The 11,670-nt window shown below is 35.0% G+C and overlaps 1 protein-coding gene across 1 annotated transcript in view; it reads right to left on the bottom strand.

Moving 5' to 3' along the window:
* The window catches only part of LOC130216649 (NLR family CARD domain-containing protein 3-like), a 32,032-nt gene that overhangs the window by 3,422 nt on the left and 16,940 nt on the right, over window positions 1–11,670 (bottom strand). The window contains 17 exon segments of the mRNA XM_056448534.1: window positions 50–223; window positions 422–595; window positions 680–853; window positions 948–1,121; window positions 1,237–1,407; window positions 1,552–1,722; window positions 2,182–2,352; window positions 2,655–2,825; window positions 2,961–3,131; window positions 3,261–3,443; window positions 3,745–3,918; window positions 4,906–5,079; window positions 5,192–5,362; window positions 5,620–5,793; window positions 6,581–6,751; window positions 6,893–7,063; window positions 10,795–10,965. Of these exon segments, the coding sequence (XP_056304509.1) occupies window positions 50–223; window positions 422–595; window positions 680–853; window positions 948–1,121; window positions 1,237–1,407; window positions 1,552–1,722; window positions 2,182–2,352; window positions 2,655–2,825; window positions 2,961–3,131; window positions 3,261–3,443; window positions 3,745–3,918; window positions 4,906–5,079; window positions 5,192–5,362; window positions 5,620–5,793; window positions 6,581–6,751; window positions 6,893–7,063; window positions 10,795–10,965 (2,940 nt within the window).

Here is an 11,670-nt window from a genome sequence, read left to right as displayed (position 1 = left end):
AGTGTCTTGCTTTCAATCATTGTGATTCTCTAAAGTGAATGTTCCTCACCCCAATCTCTCCAGTTTACAATGTGAATCCTTCAGTACTTCACATAAGAGATTCACTCCTTTGTTTTTTATTTGATTTCCACTGAGGTCCAGTTCTCTCAGGTGTGATGGGTTTGATTTCAGAGCTGAAGTTAGCATCTCACACTGTTCCTCTGTAATACTGCATTTACACAGACTGAAGACAGAAAGAGAAAAGACGATGATGTTAAGAACACAGAAACTAATGTTCCAAACATGCGAGTCAAATGCACCACAAACGCCATTTAATCATTAATACAACAGTAAAATTCTGGGGAAAATTTTAACCAAGATAGAAGGACAACTAAAATTTGGCGATGATAGTTTGGAGCCTTCATTTGTGTAAGTTACTAACTGTAGTTTCTCCAGATTGCATTGTGGCTTCATCAGTAAATCGCTACAGTTTTTCACTCCAGAGTCTCCCATTTCATTCACACTCAGTCCCAGTTCTCTCAGGTGTGATAGGTTTGATGTCAGCGCTGAAGTCACAGCAGAACAACCTTCATCTGTCAGAGAACAGGCTTCCAATCTGAAATGAGAAGAAAAAAAAAACACTCTCCTCATTCTGTTTCAAATTCCAAAACATTTTGAATTGTTGTTGAATGTTTCTCACCTCAGTGTCTTCAGTTTACAGTGTGAATCCATCAGTACATCACATAAGTGATTTACTCCTCCATTTTTTATTTTATTCCTACTGAGGTTCAGTTCTCTCAGGTGTGATGGGTTTGATTTCAGAGCTGAAGTCAGGATCATACACTGTTCTTCTGTAATACTGCAATTATACAGACTGAAGACAGAAAGAGAAATAACAACTAGTCATTTATAAAAGACTTTACTGAAGATTTACAAAAGTCAAAGTAGTTTTTATTAAGGTAACGAACTGTAGTTTTTCCAGCTTGAATTGTGGATTCATCAGTAAATCCCTGAGGTTTTTCACTCCAGAATCTCCTAGTTTATTATCACTGAGGTTCAGTTCTCTCAGGTGTGATGGGTTTGATTTAAATGCTGAAGTCAGATTAGCACAACCCTTTTCTGTAATACTGTTATTATTCAGCCTGCAGAGAAAGAAAACAAACCAAACATGTTCTTTAGTTCACTTCAAAATCTTCTTTAATGAAAAAGTGTATATAAATTTAACAGGTAAAGCATAAAAGCATGTGCAATACTCACACCAGTGTGTTGATCTGACAGTGTTTATCCTGCAGTAGAGTAGCAAGATAACTCACTTTATTGTCTCCTATTTTACGTTCACCCAGATTCAGTTCTTTCAGGATTAACGGGTCCCCAGTGAGAACATCAGACAAATATCTATAGACTTCCTCTACAGCAGAACTAAGAAACCTGCAGATGGGAAGATGAAATTGTATTCAATTCAAATATTAACTAAAGTTTGTGATGAAAACATTAAAACTGAAAATTAATTTTCAAAAACAAAACAAAAAAATCTGCATTTCACTGAATAAATATAATTTTATTACATCTCACCTTAGTGTCTTCAGTTTATAGCATCGACCTATTAAATTTCTGAGCTCCTCCACTCCGGATTGTCCAGGATCATTTCCTCTGAGATCCAGCTCTATCAGGTGTGAAGGGTTTGATCTCAGAGCTGAAGCCAGAGCTTTATAACCTCCTTCTGTGATACCGCAATCTGAAAGACTAGAATATGTAACAATACATGAATTAATTAGTTTATCAAAGATAAAGAAGTGAATTTTTTTTGTTACCAGAACAACTGAATTCTCACAAACAACAGTGCTGAATCAGCTTTGAAATGAAGAGTGGGACACAATTGGTCAAATTTCCTCAAAGGTGGTATAAAACACAAACATCTTCAAATATTACCTTGAAATAAGTAGTAACTAAAGTAGTAAACCATTAATAAATTAAGTATAATCCAATACATATATACATATATACATATACACTCATATAAATTCCACTACATGCATTACATATTCAATTCTAATTCTAAGCTTAAGTCCAACAATAACAAGCATTAGTTTAGAATGTCCAGCACGCATGTTTTCGTTAGATATAATGTACAGTAATACTTATATTGGAAATCTAAGTCTCAAAAAAAACTCAAGTTTTTTTGTTTGCTGTCACACAACGTACTTCAGTATCTCCAAATTACAATTTGCATTCTTCAGTCCATCAGAGAGCTGCTTCACTCCTGAATCCTGTAGATTATTGTTGCTCATGTCAAGCTCTATCAGATTGTTTTCTGATCCCAGAATTGTTGCCAGAGCTGAACAGCTTGCGTCTGTTAACTTACAACCATTTAACCTGCAAATAAAATAAATCACATCAGAGAATTTAACTATATTCATTAAACTTGCTAAATATATATATATATTTCTGAAATATACTTACATGCAGTTTAATTTCCAAAATTAATATATTCTCTATTTCTGCATTTTGGATTCATTCACAAATTGATATTAACAAGATTTCTTAAATAATAATATTAAAAGTTAAATCTATTGTATTTTTAAATAAAAAATGTGTTATTGAAGTTCTTGTGTTTGTTTTATTTATTATTTTTAAAGATTTGATTTATTCTCTCCTGAATTATTCACTAATCTCACCTGAGATTCTCCAGAGTGCAGTTTGTGTTTTCCAATCCGCTTTGGAGTTTCTTTATTCCTGAATCCTGCAGATTATTGTTGCTCATGTCAAGCTCTTTCAGACTCGAGTTTGATTTCAAGACAGTAGCAAGAGCTGAACAGCTCTCCTCTGTTAGATCACAACCACGTAGCCTAAAATGTTACATAACACACAATTTACAAACACATAGTATTTGATGATTAGATTATCGCTGAGAATTTTTGCATGTTTTTGCATCTGTGGGTATCACTTGGTTTAGATGTACACTAGGAATGTAAGATACTCACTCAAGTTTTTTGAGTTGACAGTGTTTGTCCTGCAGTAGGACAGCAAGTTGATTCATTCGTGTGTCTCCTAGATGACGATCACTCAGATTCAGTTCTTTCAAGAGTAACGGGTTTTCTCTCACAATTCCAGAAACAAACTGACAGGCTTCATCAGCAGCAGGACTCAAAAACCTGAAGATCAGAGAAGCACATTACCTGGTTTATTATGATTTATCTTCACAAGATCATGAGCACTTTTGTTGTTTGTCTTTTTAATGGGTTAATTAAATTTGTGCTTTTTTTTTTTTAAATGCCACTCACCTCAGTGTTTTCAATGATGCTTTTTTATACCACGGACCCTTTTGTAAATCAGTGAGCTCCTTCACTCCTGATTGTCCAGGATCATTTCCTCTGAGCTCCAGCTCTATCAGGTGTGAAGGGTTTGATCTCAGAGCTGAAGCCAGAGCTTTATAACCTCCTTCTGTGATACTACAGTATGACAGTCTAAAAAAATACACCATGATTCAAATGAGTTGCTATTCGGTAGTTTGAATCTTAAATTTTCACTAAATCATCCAATATTTACACAATCATTACACTGAACCTCTTATTAGAATTGAACATATCTAGGTAAGCACATTTGGTTTTATTCCCCCAATACTATGTGAGTTTATTAATTATTTGACTGCAAGCAAGAGGTTTTATTAAGTTACATCCTGTATTTTTCTTTTTTCTATTTCTGAAAGTGAACTCATCCGATATATAATACTGCTGTGATGGTCAATTAATTGGTGCATGTACTCACCTGAGTATCTCCAGCTCACAGACAGGATTCTTCAATCCCTCACAGATCTTTCTGACTCCTGAGTCCAGCAGACGACTGTTGTTCAGGTCCATCTCTTTCAGGATGGTTTTGGAGGAGAGAACAGTAGCTAGAACTGAACAGCTTTTCTCTGTCAGCTTTTCACAATTATTCAGCCTAAACACAAAAACAGCATTATTAACACTTACTACACTTCACAGAGGCTCGCATTAGCCTCACTGTGGCTACAGGTGCTGTTTTATCTAGTATTTTATTTTCTATTGCAGATTACTTAATTGAGATTCTCTTCCTAAAAGTATTGCAGTCATTGAGTGCAGCAAGAAAGATTTAAGATGCGAAACTGGTCCCTGCATCACAACAACTGGGCAAATGAGCAAAAATTCCCCAGGACAGGTGTGCCAAGCTTGTGGCATCATATTCAAAAAAGACTTGAGGCTGTAATTGCTGCCAAAGGTGCATTAACAAAGTATTGAGCAAAGGCTGTGAATACTTCTGTACATGTGATTTTCCAGGTTTTTTATTTTAAATAAATTTGCAACAATTTCAAAAAATCATTTTTCACATTGTTATTATGGGGTATTGTGTGTAGAATTTTGAGGAAATAAATGAATTTAATAAATTTTGGAATAAGGCTGTAATATAAAACAATGTAGAAAAAGAGAAGTGCTATGAATACTTTCCGGATACACTGTAATTAGGCTCACAAGTTTATACCTGTTAAGTTTGCCACTGATTTATAAATACTGCCAAGTTTGGTGAACTTTTATACACAATTTTTGACTTTAAAAAATTCATAACTACATCGAACAAATGCCTCTTATAGTGTCTATTTAGCCAGTACTGTAACTAATCCAATTCAACATTATGAAGTGATCCAAAAGTAAAAGGTTGTTTGGAGAGCAGTTCTTTATGATTGGCTTGTTCTGTAGCTCGCTGAAAGCTTTTGATGTGTAATCATGTAATCATTATATTTTTTAATTTTATTCTGCTCTTTACAACATAAAATATGACAAATGTTACATTGTCAAAAATACATGAAGTCAAAAAGATCCTCTATTTGAAGTTAATTATTCACACAAATATACCCCTGCAACAAATGTTGTGGTCCAAGATCACACACTGTCTAAAATTATGGTCACTCACTTAATTTTCTCCACTTTACTGTGGGAGTCCATCAAAAAGGCAGAGAGCTTCTTTCCATCCAGATCTTTTAATTTATCTTCATTCAGATCCAGTTCTGTCAGTAATAATGGATTTATGCCCAGAACTTTAGTGAGATATTGACAGGCGTCCTCTGCAGCAGAACTCTTCAGAAACCTAAAAAAAACAAAAATAAATTTATTTTCTGCATAAACCACATAATGTCAAACTTGTATCACATTTCTGACCCTGTATCTGCTCCAAATACAGTATACGAAAGCATTATTACCGGATGTTCTGTAATTTACACAATCCCTCCTTCAGCAAATTGACGATCTTCTTCATTCCTGATTCTCCAGGATCATTTCCTCTGAGATCCAGCTCTTTTAGATACAAGTTTGATCTCAGAACTGAAGTCAAAGTTTCATAGGTTTTTCCAGTGATATTGCAGTCGGAAAGACTGTAAACAAAGAAAAAAACCGTGAAATACAAAATTAAATGCTATAAAGCACACTACACTGATAAAAGTATATATATATTTTTTTTATAACCAAAGGACCTAAATAAATCAAAATGATTCCATAAAATACTGTGACATTATAAACATGCACAAAAAAGAAGAAGAAGAAAAAAGAAATTCCAATTCTTACAAAGTATCAAAGAGTCTTCAAGTAGTCAAACAGACTTTTAGAATGCTTGGCAAATTAAAATACACACCTCAGTTTCTCCAGTCTACACTGTGGATTTTTTAACAGTGGACAGATCTTCTCTACTCCAGAGTCTCCAAGTCTATTCCCACTTAGATTCAGCTCTTTCAAGTGTGAAGGGTTTGAATTAAAGGCTGACATCAAAGCAGCACAACCTTCTGCTGTAATCCTGTTATTATTCAGCCTGAAGAGAAAAAAAGACAGAAAAAATCTTTAGTTTATTTCTTATTCTTCTTTACTAAACAACAATGACATTGTGATTCTGAACTGCTTATGGGCTCTATGCAAAGACTTTTAATTTGTGCTAAGGCCACCCTTGGGTGCTTATGGTGAACTGTCAGGACATTATAAAGTCGCCACATTTAATATCTTCCTGTTTTCAAAATCAGTGATCTAAACTGCATTATACTGAGGCACAGTATAATGTGGGTCTCAAGTCAGACAAGGATTACTGTGTTACATTGCATTGTGCCTGATAATATGAACATTTACTTTACAACAGTATTTTCTGTGGGTTTTTATTGCTACGCTGCGGCTCCTCTAGACACTTACATTTAAACATCGTTACATCTCATTTTATGCTTGAACAACTGATAGAATACTTGGTTATATTTAACGTGTTAGATTCTGAATATATTACAGTGTCATTGCTGTTTAAGGAACCTCATGAAATTGAATATAAAGTCATGTCAACCATTTTTTAAAGATTTATTTTTTGCCTTTTTGCCTTTTTTAAGTGGATAGGACAGCAATTCAGACAGGAAAAGAAATGGGAGAGAAAAAGAGAGAGAGGGGGGGGGGTGTCCTCAAGCCGGGATTCGAACTCGGGACACCCTGAAGTGTAATAAGTGGGTATTGCGCCGACTATGCAAACCATTTTACAGGATACTTTTTGGTGGCCTTAGACATGACCCATGCATATAGCCCATTAAAAAAAAAGTGTTGATGTTTATAAAAGACATTATACTCACATGAGTGTGTTGATCTGACAGTGTTTATCCTGCAGTAGATCAGAGAGTTGATTCACTCGTTTGTCTCCTAGTTGACGATCACTCAGATTCAGTTCTTTCAGGAGTAATGGGTTTTTACCAACAATTCCAGTCACAAACTGACAGAATTCATCAGCAGCAGGACTCAAAAACCTGAAGAAGAGAAGATAAATTGAATTCACTTTTAAATATGCTATAATAAAAATAGCATTAATAGTTATTTGATGCACTTTCTAGTTTGATGAAACATAGCATGCCTTTTTTTAAATAATTTTCTCCCGCATCATATCTTACCTCAGTTTTACTTTACACTTTGTATCCAGCAGTAAATCATTGAGCTCCTTCACTCCTGATTGTCCAGGATCATTTCCTCTGAGATCCAGCTCTATAAGGTGTGAAGGGTTTGATCTCAGAGCTGAAGCCAGAGCTTTATAACCTTCTTCACTGATACTGCAGTCTGAAAGTCTAGAACAGGGAACTCCGTTTTTATTCAAACAAACATGCAGAACTGAAATTTACAAGACATTTAATTTGTCAGACATCAGCTCACCCGAGTTTCTCCAGTTTACTGTCCTTCAGTCCATCAGAGAGCAGCTTCACTCCTGAATCCTGCAGATTATTTTTGCTCAGGTCAAGATCCCTCAAACTGCTGGACTCTGAACTGAGAACTGAAGCCAGAGCTGAACAGCTTTCCTCTGTTGGTTCACACGTATTGAACCTGAATGTAATAAAATAAAAAGTAATATAATTAACATTCATATAATTAATACATACTTGCAATATGTTTATTATAATCAATGTAATATAACATTTATTATAACCATTATTAATGAAGAAAGAAATGTTGTCTACATTTACATAGACTATTCTGGCAACACTTTACAATAACGGTACATGAATAATAATGTATAATGTTAACTAAACATTACCTTATACAAAAATAATGATGAGTTAATGCATGCGTTAATCATGAACTAACTACAACATGAGTCATAAGAGTTCGTGTAAATAATGACTACCTTAATTACTTGTTAGTTCATGCTGTTAGTGTAATAATTAAAGGTGCAGTATGTATGTTTGACACCCAGTGGTTGAAATAGGTATTGCACTCCAGGATCAAAACAAACAAAATTTAAACCATATTCTAAATAAAAGCAACAGTACCTGATAGAAGGAATCAAATTTAAAAGGAGTTTTTGTCCTAAGCAACACCTTAAATTAATATATTAGAAACGGCTTCTCACAGGTGAACAACAGAAAACTATGACAATCATCTCTGGTAAACCTCATGTGCTTTATTCAGTGTTACATTCTAACAATGTGAGTTTGAATGCCATTTTACATGACGTTTATTGGCATATACTGAAAGCAGCAGCAGATAGTGCAGCTCAGATTTGGAAATAAAATAAACCGTTTGAAATTGAACTTTAGAACTAAACACATATCAGCGATTTAGCATGTAGGCTACATTTAATAATGATAAAGAGGTTTAATATGTATTAAATAGATTATAAACCTTACCATTTCGTGAGTGGGTGCATAATCTGTGCTTCTGAATGGCTGTATTTAAAATTCTGTCATGTTTCGTCTGGTGCAATATAACGAAGCGTGTTGTTACATGCGGTTACATTGTAGGCTAACCTGCTCACCTAATGTTTACATTCGTATTATTTATATCAATTGTTAATTAATAACCTCATGTGGAACTGTATCAGTCTCATTTCGCAGTCTGCTAATGTTACTGTCCACCGAAGGTCGCATTTCGCTCACGGACGCATACTTTCAAAGCCTTTCTGAATGAATGAATGAAATACAGGGTTTTCCACCAAGTCAACCTGGAGTGCTGAATTATAATTGGCTAAACTGGCATTGGGCAAGTTAAAGGAACATAAACAAAGACAGTTCCGGCACGGAAAATACATTTCAAAGCAGAATATCTGACTTTAGCATTGTTTTTCAGATAAACAATTATGTTTACTTGGCATGTTTCTTAAATGTCTGCAAACATATTATGGTATTTTTATGCTTTAGAAGGGTCAAAAAACTACTTACAGCACCTTTAACACTTAACTTTAAGCTAAATGTAACCAACAGGAACTCATGAGCTGTTAATGTACAATTATGTCATGACTTTACTTGGAGGGGCACATCACCATTAACTCATCCTTAACTACTCATGAACTCTTGTGTTTAAACTGTTGGTTTAAACACACTACACAGACGTGCATAAGGAGTTCATGAGTAGTTAAGAATGGGTTAATGATGATGTGCCCTTCAAAGTAAAGTCACAACATAATTATACATGGTCACACTTTATTTTGATGGTCCATTGGTAAATTTAAGTTACTGTACATGGCATCTACATGCCAACTAATTCTCTTTAGATTATAAGTAGACTTTTAAGTTGGGGATAGCGTTGTGGTTGTGGTTAGGGTTGGTGTAAGCTGACATGTACTTGCAAAGTTTCTTATAGTCAGTTAAATGTCGGTTGAAGGAGCAGTATCAACAGATATTAAGCAGACAGTCTACTAATACTCAAATGGACCATCAAGATAAAGTGTTACCTTATACATTAAAATAGTTACATTTTCCTCCTTTCTAGGGGTTTGGATCATTTATGAACCACGAATTCATGATTATTAAATTAAGCATAAACTATTGTGGTAATAGGGTATATGCCGAACTAGTGTTTTTCCCATACTGGTAAACTTCCGATGACCGGTTATTGTGAGTTTTTTTCCATTTTATACGGTTCCTTTTACAGCATCGATGTTGTATTGTAATTTAAATACAATCAGTTAAACAGACTTTGGCATTCATTTAGTTGCTCAAGCGTATAACGAGACAAAAAGCCGTTCGCTTGCACGCGCCCGTCAGAATCGGCAGGCTAGCGCAGAAGCTCCATTCAATATACTGGGGTAAAATAAAAGCTCATATTATAAAGACATAGCGGGGAAAATGTAATTTAATGCAGTGCTTCTTGTTCAATCTGAGACCCACTTTATTTCGGATAAATAAGTGGAGATGGCTGATTTTTGAAAGAAAACAGACCTTAAACGTGCCGATTTTGCATTGGCATACACTTCACCGGAAACGATTAACCCAGTGTTACGTCCCAGGACGTATTTGTTTCTGTTTTGTATTTTTCTTTTTTTTTTTTTTTCTTTCTCTGCTACACCCTAGTAGGAGCTAATGACCGTCACCTGCTGCCACTTCTGAACCACTCCGTGATTGGACGAGAAAAGCAGTGGGCATTTAAACAGCAGTTCTCCACTAGAACAGTGTGTTTTTGTGTGTGTGTGGAGGCTTTGTTTTTGTGAGGCTTTATAAATATATATTTAGTTTGATTCTTTAAGCATCATTTGTTGATTAGGAGCTTTAATTTGTTTAAGTTCTGCTGATGCTGTTGATCATCTGAAATAGCTTTTGCCTCGAACTCTTTTTGATTGTAAGTTAATTTCTGTTTTCAATACTACTTTGTTATCCACTCTTTATTCTGTTAATTTGGGATTGGGTTAGTAGGGAGGGGGTGCCATTTTTCTTTTTGTAACCATTTTCTCCTGTTTAAGTTAGTAAGGGAGTGAGAGTATTTTTGATGTATTTTTCTTTTCTTTGATAGATTATCCAGTTCTTCCCTTTCTCTCAGTTAGAGAACGTTTGTTTGTTGTTTTGGCTTGAACCCCCTCTTGAAGCCTTTTTCTTTTGGAACCCTCCCTTAATCCTTTAATAAATATTGTTAATCTTTATGCAAGTTGCATTTTCTTTGTTGTTTAGTCCTTTGAGAAGTTGCTGATGTGGCCTCATTGCTGACACACACACACAAAACTCCACTAATATTCTGTAGCGTTCCTGTGTCCCCCTAGACAGAGTTGAGGGGAACGTAACACCCAGGTTACTGGCATATTAAAAAGTCCTATTAGCATGCTTCGGCATATACCCTATTAATACATTAACTAACAAACATTCATGTACTAACAAGTGATTATTCACATATGAACTCATGTGACTCATGTTTTAGTTAAAGTTAGTTCATGATTAGCGCATGCAACTCATTATTAGTTCATAATAAAGTAATGCTTATTTTACATATTAATACATCATTATTCATGTACTGTTATTGTAAAGTGTTATCAACAAGTTAAAAAGTTCTGTAATTTCAGCTGTGTGGAATGTATTTGCTGGTTAAATATACTGACTTGAGGATCTTTAGCTCACACACAGGATTCTTCAGTCCCTCACAGATCTCTCTGACTCCTGAGTCCAGCAGACGACTGTTGTTCAGGTTCATCTCTTTCAGGATGGTTTTGGATGAAAGAACAGTGGCTAGAACTGAACAGCTTTTCTCTGTCAGCTCACAATTATTCAGCCTAAACACAAAAACAGCATGATTTATTATTCTGCACACCCTCAACAAACAACTCTGCATGTTTAAATATAATTTACTGTAAGTTCTAATGTATAAACTCATGCTTACTTGATTTTCTCCACTTTGCTATGAGAGTCCATCAGAAGAGCAGAGAGCTTCTCTCCATCCAGATCTTTTAATCTGTCTTCATTCAGATCCAGTTCTGTCAGTAATAATGGACTTTTACCAAGAGCATTAGTAAGATGCTCACACGCTTCTTCTGCAGCAGGACTCCTCAAAAACCTAAAGAAATAATATTAGAATTTTAATATTAAAAAGCCATCACCCTTGAAGAAAGAGCTTTTTGCTTGTATCAAGACAGCGTTTTGTTTTGCTAAAGTACAATTAAAACATTTGTAATATTTATTTTGAATCACCTGATGGTCAATTTATTACATCTGTACTGTGATAAATCAGTGAGCTCCTTCACTCCTGATTGTCCAGGATCATTTCCTCTTAGATCCAGCTCTATCAGGTGTGAAGGGTTTGATCTCAGAGCTGAAGCCAGAGCTTTATAACCTTCTTCACCGATACTGCAGTATGACAGTCTGTAAAACAACATATGTTTATTAATAGTTTATTTTGTTTATCTTACTTGGCTTATAAATAGTTTTGGACAAGCTACTGATTGGAACCACCTAAACTAAAACCACATTTGCATATTTCA

Source organism: Danio aesculapii, chromosome 22, assembly GCF_903798145.1.
Source record: "Danio aesculapii chromosome 22, fDanAes4.1, whole genome shotgun sequence".
NCBI classification, from domain to species: domain Eukaryota; kingdom Metazoa; phylum Chordata; class Actinopteri; order Cypriniformes; family Danionidae; genus Danio; species Danio aesculapii.
This window is presented reverse-complemented; position numbering and strand designations above follow the sequence as displayed.